Source organism: Mesoplodon densirostris, chromosome X (assembly GCF_025265405.1).
Source record: "Mesoplodon densirostris isolate mMesDen1 chromosome X, mMesDen1 primary haplotype, whole genome shotgun sequence".
Classification (NCBI taxonomy): Eukaryota; Metazoa; Chordata; class Mammalia; order Artiodactyla; family Ziphiidae; genus Mesoplodon; species Mesoplodon densirostris.
Window position 1 is genome coordinate 119396714 of NC_082681.1, and position 27713 is coordinate 119424426.

Here is a 27713-nt window from a genome sequence, read left to right on the forward strand (position 1 = left end):
GAAAGATTAGGAAAACTCTGCAAGCAGGAAAAGAGGGAAATTCCAGAAAAGAGTGTAGGTGTGGACAAGTTCTTTAAGGATGGGGAAGGGCCCAGAGGACACGTAAGCTGATCTTGGGTGGGGTAAACAAGTCTGGGTGCTCCAACAGAGGGTGCTCCAACAGATTTCAATCAAGTGGCCGAGTTCTACACTGTGTCCTGCTCCCTCCACATGCAGTTTCCTGCTTTGTGTCCATATTGGAGGTTAAACAACTTTCCAGTTATCTTACATCTGCCCTGGGGCTTTCCTCTAGGCTGATCAAATTTAGCAGGATGAGCCATTATGTACTTAAACGGCCTTCAACAGCCAATAAGGACTCCCTCTTGTGTAAAGTGCCCTGAAATGGAGAAGTCTGTATTCTGGATGGTCACTTCCATCAGCGATGCCCCGACCTTACTAAAGTCTCTCTGTGTGTGTTTGCCTTTATGAGCAAGGGACAAGCCCACTTTTTAGGGCCTGATAAGGAGCCACCCAGGCAGGGCAAGGCCCAACCGCTCAGAATTACCTGCTGTGCAGCCATGATTAATTCCCAGGACCTACCAGACTCTATCCCTCCCAACAAATGTCAAAACTATTACTTCTATCAAAGCTCTTTTAACATCCGACACCACTGACAAATACCTCTGTTCTGTCCAACAGAACATTTCTGGCACCACAGAAATGTTCTTTATCTGCGTTGTCCAATATGGCAGTCACTAGCCATTACCTAGTGACATGAGGTGAGACTGAGGAACTGAACTGCTTTTTTATTAACTTAGTTTTAAATAGTCACATGTGGCATAGTGGCTGCACTCCTCAAGAAAGGTTAATGGTCTTCGTTTTCATCTGAAAAGAACCCACCAGGGGCTGCTCAAGGTGAGTGGCCTCTGAAATTCTTAGTACCTTGCAGATACCAATGTCATCTTACCTGAAAGCACTGAGGCAAATTTTCTATCATCCCATGCTGTCAAAATCTCTTAAAACTGCTTAATTCTACTCTGGGGCCCAGAACTCTGAGGAAAGACAAGACAATCTTTTCTCTTTACTGGACAGGGTCGAGGAGTTTTCTAGCTCCCCTTTGAGGTGTCAGCCCCACCTGATTCTCTGCGTTATACAGTTCCAGCCCCTTGGAATCACTGTACACTCCCTTCTGCCTTTGCTCCACTTTGTCTAGCATCTCTCTCTCTCTCATATACAGTTAGTCTCCTGTTGTAAGGGCCCACTACCTCAGTCTACCAAGTGGCCAGAAGCAGAAGTCGACTTTGATCTCTTCTACATCTTAGACACTGCTCAGGGATAACACCACCATTCTGATTATTTTATCGATTAACCAAATATAAAAGAACATTCAGGAGTGGACTTACCGCTTCACCCGCTCAGTACTGTCCTGACTCATTTCTTTCATTCTTTCTTCTACTTTGTTCAAAAGCTGCAGTTAAAAGAAAAGAAATGGGCTTATCGAATAGGCTGAGTGGAACAGCTAAATTACAGACCAGGAGGTTGAGGCCGTGTTGACAGAGCTGTGACACTGGCAGATGCCCAGATACACTTGTCCTCCCCGACCCCTACAGCAGCCTGCAGGCCTGGCCCAATTCCCCACTCCCACGCCAACTAGCCCAACATAGTGAGCCAACCTCACTTCAGCCTAACGTACCAACAAAATAATGGCAAAGGGAAAGGCTCAAGGACATTGCAGCTGTAACACCCTGGATAAAGGTTTACCTTCCCTCCAGTGCAAAGTGAAATCATAACTCATTACTCAAGCAGTCAAGGGAAAGACGACAGCCAGGTTCCTAAAAACTACTGAGGAACAACTATTTTTCTTCTAAAATCACTTATCTGAAGGGAGGCAAGTTTAAAATTAAGTGAATATTTAAGATAAAATAGAAATTTTATTGAAAAAAATTAAGTGAAAGTCAGCAAATAGGTGAAAATAATTTTATCATTAAACTGAGCAGTTTTTGTGATCCTCAAATACTTGAGTGAATAGAAGTGGAAAACTGACACTGTCAACTTCTTTGCCTTGCGCATCACCGTCGTAACTCTGAAGGTCCAGCAACACCAATCCATGCGGGTAAATTCTCAAATTGGCAAAGCTACAGAGGAAAGCATAATTTTAAGGTTAGGAATTGTATCACGGCACTCAAAAGAAAAAAGACACCAGCCCAGTTAAAAGGCAAAACCACTGCTCTTTTTTCCCTAAATTACATAATTATCCCTGTTGCTTTCTCATTAGAGCCTCTTCATGGGGGCAGGGAAGCCAATCATTTAGGGAAGATTTTAGAGAGAGCCATCAAGTTTTTCAAAACAGGTTCTTGGGTCCAGAAAGTGATTCAGCAGCAAGTTCTATGAATCTGATTTTTAAGAAGGTTCCTCAGCAGTGATTGACTCCTCCTTAAAAGGAAGGGAGGGTGGTGAAGAGCACACTGGGTTCTCCCAATTACCCTCAGAGTTCAAAACAGAGCCATGGTTTTTCTTTTCTTTGTTTGAATAAATTTATTTATTTATTTATTTATTCATTCATTCATTCATTCATTCATTCATTCATTCATTTATTTATGGCTGCGTTGGGTCTTTGTTGCTGCACGCAGGCTTTCTCTAGTTGTGGTGAGCAGGGGCTACTCTTCGTTGCAGTGCGCAGGCTTCTCATTACAGTGGCTTCTCTTGTTGCGGAGCACGGGCTCTGTAGTTGTGGCTCGCAGGCTCTAGAGCGCAGGCTCAGTAGCTGTGGCACACGGGCTTAGTTGCTCTGCGGCATGTGGGACCTTTCCGGACCAGGGCTCGAACCCGTGTCCCCTGCACTGGCAGGCAGATTCTTCACCACGCCACCAGGGAAGTCCCCAGAGCCGTGTTTTTCTGACTGCAAGCAGGTGGTGGCTAAATTCACTGAGCTCGGGGCCTGCAAGCCAGATCCAGCCCGCGGCATGTTTTGTAAAGCCTGCAGATTAAATATGTTTTTTTACATTTTTAAAGAGTTGCTTAAGAAAAAAGAGGGAGTATGTGACAGGGACCTTATGTAGCTCCTTACAGGAAAAGCTTTAACCTCTAATTTAGTGTATCTGACCAGCTTTTTTATGAAATAAAAATAGTGTATCACACATGTGTAAGAATTATCTGAAGAAACTTTTCTTTCAATTAGACATGTATATTTGTATATATGCAGATGTGTATGTGCACATCTGATATAAAATCACTTCTTACTATAGGTGTGGTTAAAGAAACATTTGAATGACACTAAATAAGATGAAGAGTTCTGTTTGGAGAATACGGGCAGTGTGCTTGGATTAAAAAATAAATACAACTGTGGGACTTCCCTAGTGGTCAGTGGTTAAGACTCCGCCTTCCAATGCAGGGGACACAGGTTCAATCCCTGTTCGCGGAACTAAGATCCCACACGCTGCGGAGCAACTAAGCCTGTGCACTCTAGAGCCTGCGCAGCACAACTAGAGAGCCTGTGCTGCAACAGAAGATCCCACATGCCGCAATGAAGATCCTGCGTGCCGCAACTAAGACCCGATGCAGCCAAATAAATAAAATAAATATTTTTTTAAAAATACAACTAGTTAATTTTCACCTTCAGCCCTTAAATGGCCTCAAGATCAAGTTCAGGCCCAGGACACCACAAACTCATCTGCACCTGCACGAGCTGACCATCCCCACCCACCACCACCACCAGTCACACAAAGAAGAGGGGCCAGGGGTAAATTAAGGAGAGAGAAATGCCACCTCTTGACCAGCTAGGTGGTTCTAGCAAAGAATCTCCTGCCAGAGAACCTAGGAACACAGAGAATGCCGAAAGGTAGAGTCAAACCTCACCGGATTAAAACCGGAAATAAAGAAAGAGGAAAAGTTGCAAGGGGGAGAAAATGGAGACCAGGAAAAAAGGTGACTGAGGACCAGGACTACACACAAAGGGGTCATTAACCAGAAGTCAGGCCAGAAGCCCGGCTGGGAGCTGCAGTCCCTACCCTGAGCCGACAGGTGCCTGGGCATGGAAGAGAGGAGTGAGGTTTCACAACAGGCCACATGGGGATGGGTCCCAGCTAACCAAGTGAGAGAAGAGGAAGACCAATGTGGATAACAAGTTTTTAAACTAAGCATATTAGGGAATTCCCTAGTAGACTAGTGGTTAGGACTCCGTGCTTCCACTGCAAGGGGCCAGGTTCCATCCCTGGTTGGGGAACTAAGATCCTGCAAGCTGTGTGGCACGGCCAAAAAAAAAAAAAGTAAGCTAATAAGTATGTTAATTTTTCTCTTTTTTTTGCTTTCAGAACCATATTCCAACAGCTCTTATTACTCAAAGGGCTTCCCTGGTGGCGCAGTGGTTGAGAGTCTGCCTGCCGATGCAGGGGACACGGGTTCGTGCCCCAGTCCGGGAAGATCCCACATGCTGCGGAGCAGCTGGGCCCGTGAGCCATGGCCGCTGAGCCTGCGCGTCCGGAGCCTGTGCTCCGCAGCGGGAAAGGCCACAACAGTGAGAGGCCCGCGTACCGCAAAAAAACCCAAAAAACAGAAAACAAAAAACTCCCTTCCAGGAAGAATCCTAAGTCTTCTAGAAAACTGGGATTGGTGTCTAGGGCTGAAGATTCAAGAACTGAGGTAAAGAGGTTGGTCGCGCCCAGCTGCAAAGGCCCTTAGGAGGTGGTAAGAGATGCAAGGCTTCACCTGGCGTGGAGGGGCAGTCTACGGAGGTGGGAGAGAGACAAGGTCTGATTGCTGTGTCCCCAGAGGACGGACCACAGCTAGGACAGTGAGACACGAGGGCAGGGAGGATGGAGAAGAGAGGCTGGAGGGCGCAAGGCCAGCTGCAGACCTCTGCTTCTATGGGACTCACCATTAACTGGGCCAGAGCCCGAGGACGGAGGCAGTAGAAGGTTTGGGTCACCCTTGAGAAGAAATCATTTTAGATATGTTGCAGGTATCTGCTACAGGCATATATGGACGTTTGCTACATAGTTACAAACAACAATCACCACCACAGGGGTGAACCATGTACCCTTATAAAGAAAATAATGGAAGTGGGGCTGAGCTCAAAAGTACAAGTTTCCCTCACCTCACAGCATTGTCTTCTGGGTCTCTGTAAGATTGGGGGGGTGTCTTCTTTTAATTAGAAAAACAAGGGAGGGCCTCCCTGGTGGCGCAGTGGTTAAGAGTACGCCTGCCGATGCAGGGGATACGGGTTCGTGCCCCGGTCTGGGAGGATCCCATATGCCGCGGAGCAGCTGGGCCCATGAGCCATGGCCGCTGGGCCTGCGCATCCGGAGCCTGTGCTCCGCAACGGGAGAGGCCACAACAGTGAGAGGCCCGCATACCGCAAAAAAGAAAAAAAAATTAAAAAAAATAAATAAATAGAAAAACAAGGGAGAGAATATGGGACATTAATGAAGCCACATGGAATTCTAGAACTTAGAGAACAGAATGAAAGCCATCAAAAATACCCAGGAGTTCACATTTTAAAATTAATAGTGCAAATTACTAAGAATCTTAACAGTTTTACATACGAGACAGTCTAGAAGATACAAACCAAGACTTAGGGAAATGCAAAGAGCTCAATGCACCAGTGTCTTCTGTTATCAGTCATTTCTTTTCCCAGTCTTAGGTTGACTTTCATTTACATTTTTTTTTTTTCTTCCGGTACTCGGGCCTCTCATGGTTGTGGCCTCTCCCGATGCGGAGCACAGGCTCCGGACGCGCAGGCTCAGCGGCCATGGTTCAAGGGCCCAGCCGCTCCGCGGCATGTGGGATCTTCCCGGACCGGGGCACGAACCCGTGTCCCCTGCATCGGCAGGAGGACTCTCAACCACTGCGCCACCAGGGAAGCCCTCATTTACATATTGATCAGGTAAAAAGTCTAGATCATCTATAAAGTCTTAAGGAGAATAAACAAACAAAAACAACTCCTGGATCCCTTCAGCTTCCTGTCAAGCTACTTGCAGACTTTCTCATCCTGAATTTGACTACGGTCTGCATTAGCTGATAACCACTTATTACAGTGCTCCTCACAGTGGGGTCGGCTGGCCAGCAGCATTGACACCCCCTGGGAGCTTGTCAGAAATGCTGCTTGGGGTGCTGCCCCAGACCTGCTGCAGCAGAAACTCTTGCAGTGGAGCACGGCCATCTGGATCACTGCCTGCCGGTTCACACTGCTTATGCTGCCCAAGGGTTCTGGGTCTTGGCCACACAGAATCACCGGTGGGTGTTTGGAGAAACAGCGATGCCCAGTGGCCTCAATCTCTGGGGGGAGTGCCTGGGCATGGGATTTTGTGAAGGCACTCCCAGGCAATTCTACTGTGCAGCTAGAGCTGAGAAGCACTGAATTCTAGCCCCTCCTCAAAGATGCCAAAGGAGGAAAGAAAAAAACCAGGACACCACCCCACCACTGCCCTTTACACACACATCCACCCACACATCCACAAACACACATGCCCCCCCCCACCCACACACTGCTGAAGTGCTCAGACCTGAAGAGGAGCACTGAAGGCCGCCTCACCTGCCGTTTTTGTTTATGTAGGTCGCTAAATAGCCATGTTCCTGCCAGGTGTGCACCGACTCCATCATCCCCTGCTCCTGGAAAATGGACTGGAGGCCTTTCAGAATGGTCTCACCATCAGCTGGAGAACAGGGGGAGAAGGCAAGATGGTCAGAATGAAACGTTCAGAAGCAAAGCCAGTGAGGCACAGTTTGATGAATGAACTTTTAAGAAAACCTGAACAGAGCTGCCAGCGTCGCTTATCCCCTTTGTCATGAGCTACAACGTTCTGAACCCTACAAGGAGAGGCTTCAGATTACCAAGGAACAAAATAAGAATGGCAACACCAACCACAAAATAGCTGTGCCAAAAATGCAGACAGATATTCAGCAAACTAGAAATAGCCTAACAAAATATTCAGGCTAGCCAGAAATCAGAAATACAAACACAATAAAAGACATTCCACTTTAGGTTAAGTAAGTTAATGAGAATACAGAGTACTAGAAAAAGAATTCCATTCACTGTTGATGGGTATCATAAACGACTTCAAAACTTTTGGCTTTGTGTTCTAGGTGTTCTACAAGAAGGATGGCTTGCCTTTATTATTGGAAAAAATAAATGGCGCCACTCAGTAACCTATCTCTAACTGGTAGAAACTGAACAATTCAATATGGTACAAGCTGCTAGGCATTGTGACCCCATCTCCCATCCCATCCCCTGCTACCAAAGTGGAGCTCAGGTCAAGGACTGAGGTCAAGGTTATAGAAATTGCACTAACCTCTGTAGGTTCACTTGAAGCCACAATCTTCAACAACATCCATCATTAATGATATTTAGATAAAAACAAAATGCAATTTATTCTTATCTAGTTGTATTTGCAAAAGTACTCACTCCTTGAGAAGGGTAAGATAAAGAACCAAGATGAGGGCCTCCCTGGTGGCGCAGTGGTTGGGAGTCCGCCTGCCGATGCAAGGAATACGGGTTCGTGCCCCGGTCCGGGAAGATCCCACATGCCACGGAGCGGCTGGGCCCGTGAGCCATGGCCGCTGAGCCTGCGCTCCGCAACTGGAGGGGCCACAGCGGTGAGAGGCCCGCGTACCGCAAAAAAAAAAAAAGAACCAAGATGAGACAAAAGGAATTACTCTATATTGTCTCAGGAGCCCGCCACAGGCTGGTGCTTTTTCCACATGAAGGAAAAGAGTAGGGGCTGCAAAGCCTCAAAACAAAGCATCCCTGTGACCTGAACCGAGGACAAAAGAAAAAAAACAAGATCCACAGCTGACCACAGTGTGGTTTCACAAGAAAATTACACTAGAATTCCTTCCATAAACTAAGGAGTGCCAAAGCGGACTGGAAGGATCCCCTCAGTGTACGCGAGTCCACCTCCAAGGACATTGGGAACTCTGCTCCCCACACCTTCCAGTGCACAGTAACAATGAAGGCCACACACGGGGTTCAGAGGCCAAACTGGGCAGCACATGTGTCTTATTCTGGCCTATGCAGACATTTTAAAAAATGTAAATTGCCACTTAAAAAGCAGATGATTTCATCCACCCAACTGTCGTGGGTGGAATAGTGGCCCCCAAAAGATATGTCCACACCCTAACCCCCAGAACTTGGGAGTGAGACCTGATTTGCAAAAGGGTTTTTGCAGATGTAGTTAATTTAAGGATCTAGCGATGGATCATCCTGGAGCATCCAGGTGGGTCCTAATTCCAGTTAAGTCCTTATTAGAGACTGAAGCCTGGGAGACACGGGGGGGGGGGGGGGGGGAGGGGAAGACAAAGGTAGAGACTGGCGTGATAATGGCCACAAGCCCAGAACACGTGGAGCCACCAGAAGCTGGAAGAGGCAAGCAAGGACTCTCCCCTAGAGCCCTCAGAGGGAGTGAGCGTGGCCCTGCTTATACTCTGTTTTCAGACTCTAGCCTCCAAAACTGGGAGGGAACACATTTCTGTAGTTTTAAGTCACCCGGTTTGTAGTACTTTGTTACAACAGCCCTGGCCGACTAATATACCCACCAAAAGTCCTATTTTAACTCTGCTTAACAAACAAAAGCAAATGGAGTAGCAAAAATGGCAGTGAAGCAGTGATTTTTTTAATCTTCTCAATCTCCAAACACAGAGCAATTAGGATAGCACAACCAAACCTCACAGACAACATTTAGAACAAAACTAAATGACAGACTGCATCCCCAAACAGCACACCAGGAGTAGGCAGAGAGACAAGCAGCCCCGGCCCAGAGACCTGGTGAGGTACCAGCCAAGTGTGAGAGAAGTGAGCAGAGCGAAGGGACTGCAAACCACAAAAATACCAACAGGAGTTCACCCAAAAGGGAGGGGGCTCCTCCTTTCAGAAGGCAGCGAGCGCCCAGCAGGCTGCGGGGACCTGGGCAGGGTCAAAGAGGTGGGGGGAGCCACGCCCTGTGCCCAGCCAAAATAAACTGAGGCCCCTTCAGGAAAAAGCCCCGCGTCGGGAAGGGACCACTGGAGCAGCGTCCACACCACGGCCCCACCCGAGCACAAGCACCGCCCAGCATGAGCAGTGAGTGGCCTCCTGTCTCATTCGAGTCTCCCTCGTTCCCAGCAAAACTGTGCCTTTGGGAAACTCATTTGGCAAAGACTAATCTAGCTGGCTTTGCTATTCTGGAACTGGTTTCAGGAAATTAAAACAGGGAGGCCTGAATTATATCCCCCAGAACTGTGGTTTTAAGACTGAATTCAGCCCCTGAAAAAAATTTCAATTTCAAACTTGATACAAAGAACCGACCTCGTTCCATTTGTGTTTGTCAACGAAGCCTGGTGGGGTGGGGCCACCGTGGAAGTGACTGAGCTGCGGGGCGGTGGAGACAAGTGCGCCCAGCAGTACTTGAATTGTGACTAGGAAAGCCACTATGCAATTATTCAATCCCTCCCTGGCCAGAACAGATGTTTTCTGTTTTGAAAGTGTATAAAACAAATCATCACTCCCGGTAAACGGCCTCAAGACCGGGTTCAGCTGGCACATCACAAAACAGGACACAAACTCCCCATGCTGGTGAAGAGGGCTGTGCACGCAGGGTCACCCTGCGGATCACTGGCCAGGCTGTGCACCGAATGAGGGCCCTGGGGCTGAGCTGGAGCAAATTCTGTCCCCTGGGCAGGAAAAGGGGGTGTCTTTGATACACGCAAAGCCCTTGACGGCTGGCCAAGCCCAGCGTAGCGACCATCCCCTTTTTCTAAGTGGCACAATTAGCAGAAAGGCACTGAGTGGGCTAATGGAGGCCCTCCAGCCAGGTTTCAAACTGAAGGAAAACACATTACAAAAGAGATCCAGGGCTTCCCTGGTGGCTCAGTTGTTCGGAGTCCGCCTGCCGATGCAGGGGATGCGGGTTCGTGCCCCGGTCTGGGAGGATCACACATGCTGCGGAGCGGCTGGGCCCGTGCGTCTGGAGCCTGTGCTCCACGGCGGTGAGAGGCCCGCGTACCGCAAAAAAAAAAAAAAAAAAAAAGAGATCCAGTTTAGTGTTCCCTTATTTCTATACTGTGGGCTTACCCACCAAGTTCAGTAGAAATAGCCCGGGTCTGAATGATCCTTCTGGCTGTCGCCACCGCCCAGTCCCTGTGGCCAGAGTGTGCCGGCCCTGCCAGGGACATGGGGACCATGCCGTTTTGCCCACTGTTCACCTCACTTCATATTCACCTTCCTCCTGACCTGGGGGCTCCCCAGTCACCCAAGCTGCTCCCAGCCCTTGGAGAGGACTCCAGAAAGCAGAGCTGGAGCTGAAACAACTACATAGCATCTCTTTTCCAGAACCAAGGTTTTTTTTTTTTTTTTTTTTTCGGTATGCGGGCCTCTCACTGTTGTGGCCTCCCCCCGTTGCGGAGCACAGGCTCCGGACGCGCAGGCTCCGGACGCGCAGGCTCAGCGGCCATGGCTCACGGGCCCAGCCGCTCCGCGGCATATGGGATCCTCCCAGACCGGGGCACGAACCCGTATCCCCTGCATCGGCAGGCGGACTCTCAACCACTTGCGCCACCAGGGAGGCCCCAGAACCAAGGTTTTAAGATGAAAACTGGAAACCAAAGAAATGAGATCCACTAGCCTTAACAAGGTAGCTTCCTTGGTCATCTTGATCTCAAGTGCTCAATACATGTTTTGTGGGTAAATGAAAATTTCATCTAGCTAAATTAATCATCCTTATTCCTGTATCTCTGCAGAGCTTCTGGAACACCTAGACCAGTGGATTTCAATCCTAGCTGTGCATTATAACCACCTGGGGAGTTATAAAACTTCTGATGCCACATCTTAGACCAATTAAAGAAAAATCTGGGGGTGGAACCCAGGCAACACTTTTTAAAAGCTCCCTGGGAAATTCAATGTGCGGCCACGTGTGAGAACCACTGATCTAAACCACTAGATAAAAAAAGAAAAATAAATCCCCACTAACTCCAAGCTAACTACACTCCAGTCACCAAAAGGTTATAGAAAATATTCAACACAACAGGAGGCCTGAAAAAAGTCCAAACTCCCTGCTAGCTATAGCCACAGGTAACCCATGACAGGTCCCCAGAAAATGCTCTGCAATTAATTATCCAATTTCAACCTTTACGCCTGTCTAGTAAGGAGCACATAACATGACGAAACAAAATGTGCTTGCTCTATCAGGGTTCCTCAACTTCGGTTGAAAATACAGTGTAAATGACTTTCCTGTCCCTCACAGGACTTTTGATAATCCCAGCCATACCCACTAAATACAAGAAGAGCCCCCCTTTGTTAAAAAAAAAAGACCCCACACCCCAATTTCCCAGGGGCAGAAGGGAGGCGGGTAATGCAATCCCTTGAGAACTACTACATGCTCTACACGTGAGCGAGCAAGAGCCTGGGGTCAGAGCACACCCAAATTGGGGAACACAAAACAGCGACATCATAAGTGCCTATGAATCAGAAAATATGAAAATAGATTCAATGCTAAAAGAGATATAAGCACACCGCTTTCAAGTAGACATGGTCATCCAAACTAGGCTAATAAAATGTTACTTGGCACAAGTTCTTAGAAAACTCTGTCCAGGCAAGAATGATGTGCAACTAGTAAAGCACTCAGAGCCTTCCAAAGTGCTCAGAAACACAGAGACCCGTCCCAGGGCAAATGTGTCCTTTGTCCAATGGGCAACTCAGTGTCCTCGTTTCCAGACCACTGCCCACTTTGTGTGTGTGTTTATTCAACAATAACTTAAGAAGAATCAACTTGGAGGTCTACTGGAGGTCTAGTCCAAATTAAATACACCACTATCAAAAGAAGACAAGGGAAGACAAGGTTTCATCTCCCTGCCTCACTTTGTCCCAGGGATCCATTTATAGGCCTCTCTTGGAGAATGAACCTCATTCCTCTGACCCTGGCCATCAGCTCCAGACGGCCGAATCCCAAATCTGCACATCCAGCTACAACCTGCCTCTCACCCAAATGCTCAGGCTCACCACACTGTCCCAATCTCAAGTCTGGGATAAAATCCAGACTTCCTCACTCCCTCCCACCAGTGGTTAATACCCCTGCCACTTAAGATCCCCCTTAACGGTCCCCTGAAGCTTCTCCCACAAGCCCCCCACCACAGCCTCTCTGCACCACTCAAACTCACTGGCCTCACAGACCTCATTTCATCAAACATAAAATGGAGGCACCACTTCACAGGGTTCCTATAAGGAAGTCAGCACCAATGTTCGAGCCCTCCGTCCCTCACAGTCAGGCACTGCCATTTGATCATTATCCATAAGGTGGGCAGCCCTGTGGACATAAGTAGATTAGCTGTACCCCCCAACCTTACAAGTAGAAAAGAGAGTCCTGCCCAATAAAAACCTATGACATCAGGTGCCCTGCTTCAGTTAGATTCCCTCTTCTTCAGCTTCAAGAGGCTAAAATACTGAAACCTCCTTAACTAAGTGAATTCCATTAGAGAGGCTGCCCTCAGGAAATAAGCAATTCTCACACTTCCAGAAAAACTCTTGGACTCTCCACCCCATGACCGTGACTTGTGCCTTTAAGTCTTTTCCAACTTCAAACACTTCAACTAAGAAAACTCTGGACATAAAGCATGAGGGCTTTAAGCTACACAATGCCAAGTCTGCCGCTGCAGGGTCATCACCCTGCACCAGCTGTGGGCCAGAGCCACACTAGTCCCCGCTCTGCAAAATTAGGTGGCTGCATTCCTCTCTGCTCTCTCACATTTAAGCAGCACCTGGCTTATAAAATTAGAAGATGAATTTCTATTCTTGCTAAACGTATCTTTATATGCGCTGGAAATGCCACACTTCACCATCAAGGACCACCCCCCCCCAATTTTACTGTCTCCTAGGTCTCTCTCTCCCACAAAGCTCGGGGAATTTAAGCTCCAACAGGTGGTTAATTATTCCCACGGTTGCACCATGCCCAAGTGGTGAGGCCCAAAACCCAGCCTCCTTCCATCCCACCTCCCACTCCCCAGACCCTGGAATTTCCAGAGCCCCCTGATGTGCCTCCTCCATGCACACTTCCCATTTACCATCCAGGTCAGACGCCCCACCCCTCCTCCCACCTCCCCCTCTCAGAGATCTGCACTCTCTCAGTGGGAAGATGGCCCGAAGCTGTTGGCAGATCCGTTTGCAGCTCCCTGCAAGGGGAAATATAAATGCAGGTATCCTTACCCCAAAACCCCAGACTCTCATGTCAGAGAACCTATGAGCCAGGCTTGGGTTGTGCAGTTTACCAGCTTTCTGGTCTTCTCGACAGACCCCTAAACCTAAAAGAGGAAGATAAGGAAAATGGACTCCAAATACAGTTTGAAATCATTCAAGTATCTGCTTTAAAAATCCTCTTAGATATTCTCATCTTCACAGTGGTGTGTTCACAGGACAGTATGCATTGGTCAAAACTCAGAACTGTACACTAGGGACTTTCCTGGTGGCGCAGTGGTTAAGAATCCGCCTGCCAGTGCAGGGGACACGGGTTCGAGCCCTGGTCCGGGAAGATCCCACATGCCGCGGAGCAACCAAGCCCGTGCGCCACAACTACTGAGTCTGCGCTCTAGAGCCCGAGAGCCACAACTACTGACCCCACTGCCACAACTACTAAGCCTGCGCTCTAGAGCCCACAAGCCACAACTACTGAAGCTCGCACACCTAGAGCCTATGCTCTGCAACAAGAAAAGCCACCGCAATGAGAATCCCGCGCACTGCAACAAAGAGTAGCCCCCGCTCGCTGCCCGCGCGCAACAACAAAGACCCAACACAGCCAAAAATAAATAAATAAATAAATAAAAATGGAAAAAAAAGAAAAAAAACGTACAACCAGCATCCTACTTAATGGTAATAGACTGAATGCTAGCAGTAAGGAGGCAAGGATGTCTCAATAAGGCCTAGAGGTCAAGATGTGCCCAAGGTTACACATTTAAGGCTTGTAAGTGGTAGAGCTAAGAGCTAGGATCCAAACTCAAGCAGCCGGACTCCAAAGATCCAGTGCTTTTAATCATGACACTGTGTTGCCCCCCACTTAGCTAAATATGGAACAATAAGCCATTTGTCCCAGACACCAAAACATCAACAGGTTATCTACTTGTGATAAGGTGAGAGATCTGGGTTTCCCCCTTTCTACTTCCTTACACTCTGCAGGTAGTCTAAAATGAGCACATAACTTAAACAAAAATATGTAAAAAGACAAATGCATAAACCATTATTTGAACAGCTTCTGGAGTTTCTTCAAGCAAAGCCATATCCTTCATTAAAAGAAAAAAAAATATGCATGGGAACTCTTAACAAACAAAAAACATTCACAAAAATGCCTTTTTTTTTAAAAGCCCTATCATATTCCAAAGGGAATAAACTGATAGTGAGCTCTTTTTCTCTCCAACCTAGACAGACCCCGCTTAGGGACACTTGAACCGACAGGCCCATGATCCCCTTCCTCACAACCCCAGACCAACTGGGCCACTTAGCTGCAGCATTTAAACAGTTCAAAAGTTCAGTGTTAAACCATTTATAAAACCTACACCACTACTGTTTCCCCAAGTGTGATCTATGGCACCGGTTCTAAGAAAAAGGGTCCCATAAATAAGTCATAGGATGTAATGTACAGCATGGTGACTATAGTTAATACCGTACTGCATATGTGAAAGTTACTAAGAGTAGGTGTTAAAAGTTCTCATCACAGGAAAAAATAATTTTCAACCTATGTATGGTGACAGATGTTAACTAGACTTATTGTGATCATTTCACAACATACACAAGTATCGAATTACGATATTGTAATTAGTTGTAACCTGCAACTAATACAATGTTATGTGTCAGTAACACCTCAATAAAAAAAGAGAGAAAGGACCCCATGTTGAACCCAGTTTGAGAAATCTTCTGATCTTTTCTAGAAATTCAGAATGCCCATTATCCTATCAGTCTTGCTTGACCACTGTGATCTGAAGTCCTTCAGAAGAGACAATTTGGTGATAAATGTAACAGTATCCTAGAAATTGCTCAAGATTCTCACAGGAGAAATTTCCATTCCAGGAAAAACAGTCATGCAACACAAACCCATGGAAGCGTTATCTTAAAAATCAAAACGTCTTCATAGGGCTTCCCTGGTGGCGCAGTGGTTGAGAGTCTGCCTGCCAATGCAGGGGACACGGGTTCGTGCCCCGGGCCGGGAAGATCCCACAAGCCGCGGAGCGGCTGGGCCCGTGAGCCATGGCCACTGAGCCTGCGCGTCCGGAGCCTGTGCTCTGCAACGGGAGAGGCCACAACAGTGAGAGGCCCGTGTACCGCAAAAACAAACAAACAAAGAGAAAAGTCTTCATAAAATTCTGCTTTAGTAACTTAGAGAGGTCCTTTAAGTAAAGTAGACCAACCTTCAAATCACATGCCAACCCTTTATTTTCTGCCCCTTCTTTTGCCAGCAGAACTTGCCTTATCTTTCAGTAAGTGAAATTCACACCTCTTTATAACAGATCATCTTTACCCACTGGCACAATTTCAAAGTACTCAGCGCTAAGTACTGCAATTAGTGTTAAGTGTTTTATGTATCATTTGACACTCTTCCAAACATTTTATTGGACATCCCACCCAACAACACAGTGTGTGGGATACTGGTATCACTGGTGCCTTCACGCAAAGGGCGAAATTAAGGTACATGGGAAACTACCCAGAGGGTCAAGTCAGTTCAGGAACCCAGAACATGCTCCTGGCTCTTACCAGCTCCTTTTGACTTTGCCGCTTAGCCCATGAATGCCTTTGATCACAAGTGCGGCCACTAGCTCAGGGGCTCATTCCAGAACACAGGTGACATCATCAGTTTAACGAACTGCAGGCCCACCACAACTTTGGGCTCCAGAGTTGCCTTTTTCCTGGGGTCTGGAAAAATGCCCAGTCGTAAGGGTTTAAAAGAGCATTTGTGCAATGGTTTACATACTTGGCTGGCAGAATTCAACTGAGGAGGTTTCCTGACTTTTCAAAAGAACTGAGCCTGTAATTAAACTACCATGAAATGGTGGTTGGAGCCGCAGCACACACCAGCAGGCTTAGGTTACAACTGCAGTGAAATGGTGGATTAAAACGCGCAGAGCATGCGTGACTCCAAAAACTAAACTCAATAATAGCTTTCTTGAACACGTTTTTAAACAGAGGCCCAACCACAATCCAGTAACTTTCGAGCTAATCCTTACGTGCCAAGGGTTAGTATAACCACGGTGGTCTCAATTCAAATTATAAAGCCCGTAATTCCAAATCTTACCCGGGGTCCCAAGTCCAACACCAAAAGCTCTAACTTTTCAAAGCTATGAGAGACCACAGCACTTCAGTCTACCTCCCAAGAAGGTAGGGAAGGGCTTTGAATGCAGATTCAAATACGGCCAACTTCATTATACAATGAAGAGGATACAAAGAATCCAGGACCTTCCTGGTCGTCCAGTGGTTAAGACTCAGTGCTTCCACTGCAGGGGGCACAGGTTCGATTCCCTGGTGGGGGAACTAAGATCCCACATGCCGGGCAGGGAGGCCAAAAAAAAAAAAAAAAAGAGGATACAAAGATTCCAAATTGGTAACTCCTCCACTGCAAGACAAAACTGGCTTTCCCCCACAAAAACAAAACAGACAAAAAAACCACAAGACAAATCATCCACCAGTTGCTTATTAAATTGGAAAACACTTTTTGAGAAACATCACCTGCAGAGCTTCAGATTACTTGAAAAAATACCTCACTTGTTAGCTGGGGTGATTGTTCCTAAATGCCTGGATTATGGAATCAATTTCTTAAACAGCTGTTATCCCTTCCAAAGCATTTAAAACAATAGAGAACTACCAAGTAGGAACTAGATGAGGTTTTTTGATATAAAGCACAAACTAATTTTACCATATATCACCTCTACAGGTTTAAAGACATAGGTATAACTGCGGAACTATATTCTAAAAAAACATTAAGGTTTACACAATTTTTTAATGGCAAGCTCACAAAATGAATTCCCAACAATGTGCAATTATTCAGCCTGGGGTCAAATAGAGCATGATCAGTGCAATTAAGAATCTTGCAGAGTTGGGGAAAAGGGAGTTTTTTTTTTTAATCCCAACAAAGCAAAGGAGCATGCCAAATGTAGGCAGACTCTAACAAGGGACCTCCCCCCCAAGCAGTCCAGAAAACATTTTCAAAGACAATTAAGGTATGAGAGAATACCTACGTCACACAAAAAAATACCTTCCCCAGAGCTGTTAGAAAATTCTGAGTCCAGGTTCTACTTGGAAGCACAAGAAGTGTGAGACTCAAGCGTGTGTTGGGTGAGGATGGAGAATCGGGTAGAAATGGACCTTCATGGACCTTGGAAGTGCTGATAAGGAGTTTCAACTCCATCTGTAGAGTAATGAGGACTCACAGGAGGGCTTTTAAATGGGAAAAGGGACAGGGATCTGGTGCGTTTCTGTTGATTGAGCCCTTCCCAAACAAGGGAGGGAGACAAGTAGGGAGACTGTGGCCAAGGACTGTAGCCAGGAAAAAGGTGAGCAAGGAATCTGAGAGGGTAGCAGGTAGAATCCATAGGACTTACTGACGTGGATGGGTGCCTCGAAGGTTTCTGATACACGGGGGTTTTTTGTTTTTAATGAGGATCCTATTATAGTGGTTCTCATATAATCAGCATCAGCATTGCTGGGAGGAAAGCTGGTTAAAAATGTAAATTCCAGGTACTACCCTCCCCTCAAAGACTGTGATTCACGTCAGTCTAGAGTGCGGCCCACGCATGCATTTTCCCATTCATCAGCTGCCCAAAGTTTCATCGTTAAAGCAGGTGTGGATGTTCTCTATCACAGTGGTGGATAAAGTGTGATGGGACAATGATAATGCTGAGGGGGTAGGGAGAAAGCTTTTTCTACTCTTGAACAAAAGAACAAAAAAGCTAGATGCAATCAAAACTGGTTTAGGTTTTATGCTTATAGTTATAGCTATTTAAAATACACGAAGATGGGCTTCCCCGGTGGCTCAGCGGTTGGGAATCCGCCTGCCAATGCAGGGGACACGGGTTCAAACCCTGGCCCAGGAAGATCCCACATGCCGCGGAGCAGCTGGGCCCGTGCACCACAACTACTGAGCCTGTGCTCTAGAGCCCGCGAGCCACAACTACTGAGCCCACGAGCCACAACTACTGAGCCCACGAGCCACAACTACTGAAGCCGGCACGCCTGGAGCCCATGCTCCACAGCAAAATAGGCCACCGCAATGAGAGGCCTGCGCACCTCAACGAAGAGTGACCCCTGCTCGCCACAGCTGGAAAGGGCCCGCGCGCAGCAACGAAGACCTAACACAGCCAAAATAAATAAATAAAATAAATTTAAAATACACGAAGACAGTGGGAGGGAGACAGAAGAGGGAGGGGATATGGGGATATATGTATACGTATAGCTGATTCATTTTGTTATACAGCAGAAACTAACAACACTGTAAAGCAATTACACTCCAATAAAGATGTTAAATTAATTAATTAAGTAAGTACATGAAGATGATCTGATTTTGCCAGAAAGCTCAATAAATACATGGAAGAGCGGGAGCTTGGGGGAGAGGGTCCAAGATGGTTCAGGAAATGGGGGGTGGGGGGGTCACCTGAAGCCACAGGCTTTGCTCGGTAGGAAGTGCTAACTGACCCCAGTGCAAACCTCAGGGGAAGGTAAGGCCCATCCTCCTTCCCTGCACCAGGGAAATTTTGCTGATGATTTGTCATCCAGATCACTGCAACAACCTGGTTAGAACTTACACCGGGGATTCTCTACCCCAGCACCACAGGTATGTTGGCTTGTCAATGCTGTGCACTGTGGGATGTTTAAAATCACCCCTGGCCTACTAGATGCTGGTAGCACCTCCCAAGGTGAAGAAACAAAAAAAGTCTCCATATAGTGATAAATTGGGGGGGGGGGGCGGGACACGCAGCCATTGCCTTAACTTAGAGGCTTCGGGGTTGTGGAATTAACAAAGGACTTGGAATCAAATAGACAGGGTTTTGAATCACAGGTAGCCCACTTAAAAGGAGAAAAACTTCAATGGGCCTATTTACTCATCTTTAAAACGGGGATAAAACCCACCATAGGGCTGTTGTGAAGATTACATAAAATAATGTGTTACGCACTTAGGGCAATGCCTAGCCCAGGAGGCAATTAGTAAACACTGGCTTTTTTGTTTTCAAAAAGATGTTTTGAAGAAGCGGGGACATTTGCTTACAGTTTTGGCCTGAGTGGAAACCTCCTCCCAAAAGGAACAATATAGAGAAATGACAGTCCCAGTTCTCTCTCCAGCTCCTGGGGGGCCTGAACCTGGGGACTGTGGACTCCCAAGGGCCAGGGGACACAATTCAGGGGCTCTGTGAACATGGACGGCAAAAAGTATACATCCTTATTTTCACTAATTGAAACTTAGCATTTTTCTCAATTATGCTTGTAAAACCACACATTATCAACTACCTGGCCACTGTCACAACAGAAGCACAGCTTTTCCTGATCAAATGACTGCTGAAATACTGACTTCCTCGACTCGACTCCGAAATTACGGAAATTTGGAAATTATGAGGCCTACAGCTAGACTGTATTTTGTGTTATGAAAGAAGCACATATTATTATTTACTATGTCACATATTAGGGGTTTTATTTTGAGAATGTTATTTTAAATAAATGGGTTATTTTATGCATTTAAAATTCTTATTCTGAGAAGCACTCCACAGGCTTCCCCAATGAAGGCCAAAGGCACACAACTTAAGAACCCCTACCCTCAACATTTTTTGGCTAAGCCCATAATTCCCAAGCAGGCTTATGGTTTTTTGTTGTTTTGTTTTGGGTTTTTTTTTTTTTTTTTTGGCCGTGCTGCGCACTTGTGGGACCTCAGTTCCCCAACCAGGGACTGAACCTGGGCCATGGCAGTGAAAGCCCAGAATCCTAACCACTAGGCCTCCAGAGAACTCCCGTGTCCTTAACTTACTAAATAAATTTCTGTTATAAAACTAATTTGCTAATTTGAATGACACAAGTCACTTTGTTTCCCTATATAAACTATAAATCAGTGATCCAAAGGACAGACACAACAGCATCAGTCACATTTCCTCACTCAGGACCCATCCTCTTAATTCTAAAGGTAAATGTGTGCCTTGTTTTCCCCCAGTGGACTTGAACTAGCTTTCCACCTTTACCATAACATCAGTCAGGTCCATTTAACCAGTACTTCTCAAACATCTATGATGTATCAGAACTGTGTCCAGGATAAAAACCCTGGAGGTCACCCTTCAAAGACACTCCCAGCCCGGGGAAGAAATGGACATGGAAAGGAAGACTGCAACCCTACCCTTCCAGGGCGGGCAGAGGTCGTGCATACCTCACTCCGTCTACGCAGAACACTCCTCGCTGGCTGCCTAGCATAAACAAACCACGTGTCCTCCACCTGCCCAGAGATGCTTAAGCTATACTAATGTGGGGCATGTTTATTCTTGTTAGCCTCAGGCTGAGAAGTCACAAAGTGTTTTCTGGGTTCAAGAGTCTTCACAGTCCAATACTTCACTTATGAGAGGATCAAAGGTGAGATTTTTTTTCAGCAGTAATTAAAATTTCCTGAATTACCTCATCAGCCAGAACTAAACAGGCACCGCCAGGCCTAACCTATAATTGCCCTCAGTGGCCCAGTGGCTGCTGGGTACTAGCTGGCTTGCACTGGTAACCAAGTTATACAGAACCGTAACATAACATAACTAAGTGGTTCAAGTTTAATTCCATTAAAATCACATTGTGGAACTGGAGCATGAGGAAGGATTACTGACAAATGAGAAAAAGAACATGATTCCAGGCTCCACAGGCATTTGACTCACCCTTGAGTCACATCCAATACTCACATGCCAAGAGTAATGCCTTTTGACTCATTACTATCAATTAAAATAAATGTTTTTGAAGACCTCACAGGTGGTAGACTTCTCACCAAGTGCCCCTTAATGAAAACCAAAAACAGATCCTAGTTTAGCCAGATCCCCTTATTCTACAAGGGTGGATACCTACAGACAGCAAGGGCGACATGCCTCCCCCCAAACTCAAGTGATGGGGGGATATAATAAGAATCAGGGTCCTCTTACTCCCAAAACAGTTCTGTAGGGACTCAAGATCTAATACAGATGCATACATACATGTCCCCTTAGGATCTCTCTCTAGAATGTTCACCTTGTCATCAAAACTTTCTCATCTTTGAAAACCAAAAACAAAAAACTTTCTCATTTTGAAGATCAACAATCTGGGAATTAAGAGTAACTGGCCAGGGCTTCCCTGGTGGCGCAGTGGTTGAGAGTCCGCCTGCCGATGCAGGGGACACGGGTTCGTGCCCCGGGCCGGGAAGATCCCACATGCCACGGAGCGGCTGGGCCTGTGAGCCATGGCCGCTGAGCCTGCACGTCCGGAGCCTGTGCTCCGCAACGGGAGAGGCCACAACAGTGAGAGGCCCGCGTACCGCAAAAAAAAAAAAAAAAAAAAAGGGCTTCCCTGGTGGTGCAGTGGTTAAGAATCCGCCTGCCAATGCAGGGGACAAGGGTTCGAGCCCTGGTCCAGGAAGATCCCACATGCTGCAGAGCAACAGAGCCGGTGCTCCGCAACACGAGAAGCCACCGCAGTGAGAAGCCCGCGCACCGCAACTAGAGAAAGCCTGCTCGCAGCAATGAACACCCAACACAGCCAAAAATAAAATAAATAAATTTATTTTTTTAAAAAAAGAATCCGCCTGCCAATGCAGGGGACATGCGTTCGATCCCTGGTCCGGGAGGATCCCATATGCCACCGTGCGCCACAACTACTGAAGCCCGAGCGCCTAGAGCCCGTGCTCCGCAACAAGAGAAGCCACCGCAATGAGAAGCACGCGCACCTCAACGAAGAGTAGCCCCCGCTCACCGCAACTAGAGAAAGCCTGCGCGCAACGAAGACCCAACGCAGACAACAACAAAAAAAGAGTAACTGACTGGGAATTCTCAATTATTTTTTACTTTCTCTTCACACGACTAAATTATTTAGATGCCACTTCCATACCTCGGCAACTTCGAACCCGCCAGCTTCTCCTGCTCCCTTCCAAACTGCACGTCCATGGTTCTCTCTCCCTCTCTAGCCGGTGCCTGCCCAAAATGTTCTAGTTCTCTCACTTTTTCTTCATACAATTAAGGGAAGGTTTTCCCCGCTTCTACAACAGAACACAGAAGTCCATTGGGAGCAATCATTTCAACAGACAACACCTGAATTTAGCTGAAAGCTATTTAAGGCTTCAGGCAAGGACACTCAGGCTGAGGGAAGGGCAGGAATCTTCCGGCCTCATCGTTACGCTCCTTAGAGCCTGGAAAACCCACACTCAATAAGCACAGGTGAGCGCTCACACAAGACTGCCACCAGAAACTCAACTCAGCAGCTGAGTGGCTTTGAACCACTATTTCTTCCTCAAGCCTCACCCTCCCAGTGAAACTGGCAGGCTAATTACTCAAGAAAACCTTTTACAGCTCCAATCACCATTTCATCTCCTGATTCTCCCCAGCCGCCTCCCTTCCCTCCAGCCTCACCTAAGAAAGGAGGGAACTAAGAAATGCTTTTTCTCCTAGTCACTTCCCCACCACCCAAATACGCTGATATTACTTCACAACCTTGTACCGTTTTCCAGCAACTCCATTAACATTAAAAGCCCTGGGGGATGGGGGTGCCCAACGACGTGCGCCCTATCCTTCCCCCTTTTTACCACAGGGAAGAAGCAGCTCAGACAGGTTGAGAAATAAAGCCAAAGTCACAAGCAGAGCCAATCAACACAGGACACAAAACTACTAGGTCTTGTCCAAATCCCTAAGGTCTTTTTTTTTCCCCCTCATCTTATGCCTTCGGAAATCCTTTAAACTGGGGGAGAAAATGCAAAGTGAGTACTCAGAAGTTTAAAAAAAGGGGCAGGGGAGAAAGAAAGTGTGAAAGTAATGTTTTCAATGGTAACAGAAAAGGTGGCTCCAGCCAATTGGAGGAAGACAGTGAAAAAGCAAGACTTGTGTGAGATGCTCCAAGTGGGACAAACCGGAAGCGCAGATTCAAGTCTGAGGCTCTCACAGGTTTAAAAGCCACCAGAGGGACTTCCCTGGCGGTCCAGGGGTTAAGACTCCGCACTCCCAATGCAGGGGGCACGGGTTCGATCCCTGGTCGGGAAACTAAGATCCCGCATGCCGCTGGGCCCGGCCAGAAAAAAAAAAAAAAAAATCCACCAGAAGAAAGACCAGCAGTCCTACCCCTCCCCCCTCCCCCCCTCTTAGACGCACCCAGGAAAAAAGAATACAAAATACCCTTCCTCTCCACAATTTCTGCAGTCGGTCCGGACTTTCCCAGCCCTCTGTTCTGGCCGGCTCGCAGTCTTCCGAGCCTCCCCGATTCGGAGACTTATAGTTCCCGCGCTGGGACTTCACCCCCCACCCCCCCAATAATAATATAATCATCGTTTCCTTTTCCCGTGCCCCGTCCCTTTCCGGGGGATCAGTCTCCTACGCAGTCGGCTGAGAATTCTGCGAGTGCCGCGCGGTCCTGTCCCAGCCCCGGCTCGCACGAGGGGAGCCCCCACCCCCGGGGGAATTTACCCGCCTCGGGGAACGGGGAAAGGTCCCGCGGGCGGGCTCCTCGCAGGCCCCCCGCCCCAGGGGGGCCGCGGCCACCCGGACTCTTCCTCCCGCGCCCAAGGCGCGAGGGGACCCCCGGCGGGGGCGGCCGAGCCCGCGAAGGGCGCGGGTGGGCGACCCGGGCCCCGGAGGGCGGCCCGGTCGGGGTCGAGGAAGGAGCCGGCGCGACCCCCCCGGGCCCCTCGCTGCCGCCGGGACGGAGCGCGGCGGGAGCAGGAGCGCGGCTTCCACGCGGGCGCCGGTGCAAGCGACAGGCCGGGAGACGACAGCGCCGGGGCTGGGGCCGCGCCGCCGTCCGCATTGTTCGGCCCGCGGCGCGCGCCCCGCCCGGCCCCGCCGGCCCCAGCCCGCCCGGCGGCGGGAGCGACGGGGCAGGTGGGGGGCGCGCGCCCTCACCTTTGGCGCCGAGCATGAAGTCAAGGGTGCTGTGCCGTGCTGCTGCCATAGTGAGGCGAAGCCCTGGGCCATGCCTGGGGGAGGCGGCCGGGGAGACTGGGGGGCCGCGCGGCGTGTCAAGCTGCGGCCGGCGGGGAGTGCGCCGCGCCGGGGAGGCTGAGGGTAGGAGGTAGGAGGGACCGCGGGGAGCCACCCGGGGCGCGGGGGCGGGGTCGGGCCCGCCTCCGGGAGGGAGGAAGCTAGGACGCCCGCAGCCCCGAACTCCGAGCGCAGGGTGTGAGGCCGCGCTAAGGCAACGGTGGAAACGTGGGCGCCGTGCTCCCCGGCGTGCGTCACCAATGGCCGCGCCCCGCGCCGAGGATCTGGCGGGCGCTCCCGCCATCCGTTAGGTCACCTTAGGTTTAAACCACGCAGCACGACTTCCGGGGGGCCCACCCTCTGCACTTCCCCCAGACCGGCCCCCCGAGCCCAGGCCCCTCTGATTTCCTGGCCAAGCCAAGAAAATAAAATGCTGGGATCCACCCTGGAGTCTAAAAGTACTGCCGCCTTTTCCTTAACTCTTCAAATGCTACTATTTAATCTATTAGCATTGTAATTTACATTATCTATAGCCAGAGCCGGCTCTGCGTTTCGGCACAGAACAGAAAGCTCCTGGGTATTCAAGTTAGTTGCCTACGTTTTTGCGAAAAATGGGAATGGGGAAGAAGCAAGTGAGAGGAAAACGTTGTTAATGTTGACTTGAGAAATTACAGCTTCTAGAGTTGCTCGTCCACCACTGATGTCTACATTCGTGGCAGTGAACCTTTTCGCTGTGAGCTTGTCTTTGACTTCGGGGTTGTAGCTAGTGATCAACAAGATGCGACAAAGGAGAGAACATCAGTGTCTGGCCACTAAAGCCCTCTTTATGACACTGACAGTATCACTGGGCAAATGCCTCCATCACATCCCATCAGTCCTCTGTGCCTCTCTAGGCGTTCCCAGGCTCCTCAGGAATTGCTGTAATGGCTGGACAAAGTCTAGATCAGTGAACTCTTGTACCTCCACAAGCGCAGGAGGAACCTAGATATTAAGCTTAATCTCTCCTGCAAACAGTCCCTAGTGGCTGTTTTGCTGAGTCCTTCACCTTTCCACAGGAACTGGGCAGTGTCTTCACAAGTGTCCTTTAACAGACCATCCTGTTAAGAACCCGGGCCCCTTTTCAGCCCCCACATTAATTTTCTCCAGCCCAGGCCACCTGTTTGTTGCCCTGCATGTTTTCCTTTCTTCTGTGGATCCCAGGGTCCTCAATTTCCATAGCTCTTCTGCTATCTCAGCCTTCAGTCTCTATTCTTCAGACTGCAGCTCTTGCTTGCTTCCTGGGATGCTCTCCAGTTCTGGACATTCCTCCGGAGTCAGGTCCCCGGGAACCCAGTTGTCCTTGTCTGCCACATTGCAGGGGCAGCAAGGCTCCACAGGCCTCCTCAGGCTCAGAACAGCCCTGTACTTGCTTTAACATTCTGCTCTCGCTGTCTTGAAATTGTGAATGATTTTTGAACAAGGGGCTCCGTGTTTTCATTTTGTACTGGGCCTGCAAATTATGTAGCCGGTCCTGCTCAGCAGCTTGTGTCCTCCAGGGCAGGTGGCAGTGGCCAGCCATAGTGCCCCACCTTGCTTCTGCAGGTGCAAAATAGATGGAGATAAAAGTCCCTGAGATACTCTGCTATTAACTAATCAGAAAGCCACAACAGGGCCTCCCTGGTGGCGCAAGTGGTTGAGAGTCCGCCTGCCGATGCAGGGGATACGGGTTCGTGCCCCGGTCTGGGAGGATCCCATATGCCGCGGAGCGGCTGGGCCCGTGAGCCATGGCCGCTGAGCCTGCGCGTCCGGAGCCTGTGCTCCGCGACAGGGGAGGCCACAACAGTGAGAGGCCCGCATACCGCAAAAAAAAAAAAAAAAAAAAAAAAAAAAAAAAGAAAGCCACAACAAAACCCTAACGCTTCATAATGTTAGCATAGCATCAGAGATAAATGGGCCTTGAAATGGAGCCGGCATTGTTGGGTAATTTTAAGCATGTTCACAGTGCCTGTATTGCCTACCAATGACACAATCCTGGCGAGACTGTTACAGGTAGGACATGGACAGGTATCAAGGGCTTGAGGCCTTTTTAAATACCTCCAACTGGGCTGTGAGTATCTATTTGGATTCTGGAACGTGTTCTCTTTGCCTGGGTTTTATCATCTAGGCCCCTGGCTTCAAGGCCTGTTAGAGGATGAATAATCACTTTGTTTGTGGAAACTGCTTGTGTTAGAGTTGAACAGTATCCTGTGCAACTGTTATCACATTAGAGAATTCAGCAACTTATTCTGCAATAAAAAAGCAGGAGAGACTTACCCAATGCCAGCCTGCATTTCCTCATCAACAAAATCTTGGCAATGGTGAAAATGTAGATATCATGGATTAATGTCTTCTTGCCTGCCCTCGTCTGCTCTTGGCCCAGAGGAGGCCTGAGACAGAGAAAAGCACTACCTGGCATCCAGCAGGAGCTGGCCAGGTGCCCTCCTGTTGAACATAAACAATTCCCCAGAACCCTGACGTCAGACAAGGCCACTCTGTGACCAGGATGGGACGGAACAAAAACAAGACCACTCCGTAATCATGTCAAAACACGGACCACGGCTTCCCTGGTGGCGCAGTGGTTGAGAGTCCGCCTGCCGATGCAGGGGACGCGGGTTTGTGCCCCAGTCCGGGAGGATCCCACATGCCGCGGAGCGGCTGGGCCCGTGAGCCATGGCCACTGAGCCTGCGCATCCGGAGCCTGTGCTCCGCAACGGGAGAGGCCACAACAGTGAGAGGCCCGCGTACCGCAAAAAAAAAAAAAAAAAAAAACCACGGACAAAACAGGAACTTGTCCAAAACCACCAAAGTCACCCCATCGTCCCTGGGTCCTGGCTCCTAGGAGTGACTGCTGCTTCTTCACCAATCCCAACCTCTGTCTGGTCTTCCCCGCTTCTCGGGTGAGAACACTAAGACGCCTGATCAGGACTCACCCGTGCTTCCTGACAGCATTCAATCCAGAGCGACGCCCAGCTTCCTTAAACGCTCCCCAAAGCACCAGACACAGGCCCCACTGCTATGAGTGGTCCTTCCTGACCCCCTCTCGCTGTGATGCCCCGCGGGTCCCCATGGCACAAGGCTGTTCCATTGCAGGTGCTCCTCATGGTGGGGGGGGAGTGGCTGGAGGGCGGTGAAAATAAGCTGAAGTCAATACTTAGAGCGGAAAAGTGACCTCTTAGCAAAATCCTACTTGATGTTAGATATTACTCTTATCTAAAACTCACATTCACATGGACCCATCTGCTTATTGGCAGTCAGGCCAACTTGGCACATCTGCAACAGTTTTTAAAAACTCAGAGAAAGCGCCACACTACCCTGCACAGTTAGCAACAATAACTACCTCCTGGGAAGAAGAGAATGGAAAAGAAAAGATTTCTGTTAAAAAGGAGAAGACAGTGGCCGTGGCAGGGAAGTTGGGGTGCTATCTGGAAACTTCCCCAGCTGGAAGAACGCACAGGCCATTCTATTGGGCTGCAGTGCAAACCTCTCTTATGAAGAGAGGTGGGGGGGAGGCAGGGGTGAGCACTACCCAGTAGCCGTTTGTTCTACTGTTTTGTTTTTTGCTTTTTCACCAGTTCACTTGGGACCCTAGGAGACATTCTGCCTCCCTGCCCCCTGTGTGC

At 48.6% G+C, this 27713-nt stretch overlaps 1 protein-coding gene across 1 annotated transcript in view; it reads right to left on the bottom strand.

Annotated features, from left to right (window-relative positions):
• SMS (spermine synthase) overlaps positions 1-24295 on the bottom strand; it is a 60117-nt gene extending 35822 nt beyond the window's left edge. The window contains exons 1-5 of the mRNA XM_060086556.1: positions 23998-24295; positions 7379-7552; positions 6509-6629; positions 2024-2114; positions 1383-1447 (exon numbers count right to left, since the gene is read on the bottom strand). Coding sequence (XP_059942539.1) covers positions 1383-1447; positions 2024-2114; positions 6509-6629; positions 7379-7552; positions 23998-24046 — 500 coding nt within the window. The 5' untranslated portion in view covers positions 24047-24295. The remainder of the gene's footprint in view (positions 1-1382; positions 1448-2023; positions 2115-6508; positions 6630-7378; positions 7553-23997) is intronic.
• Positions 24296-27713: the final 3418 nt, after the last annotated feature.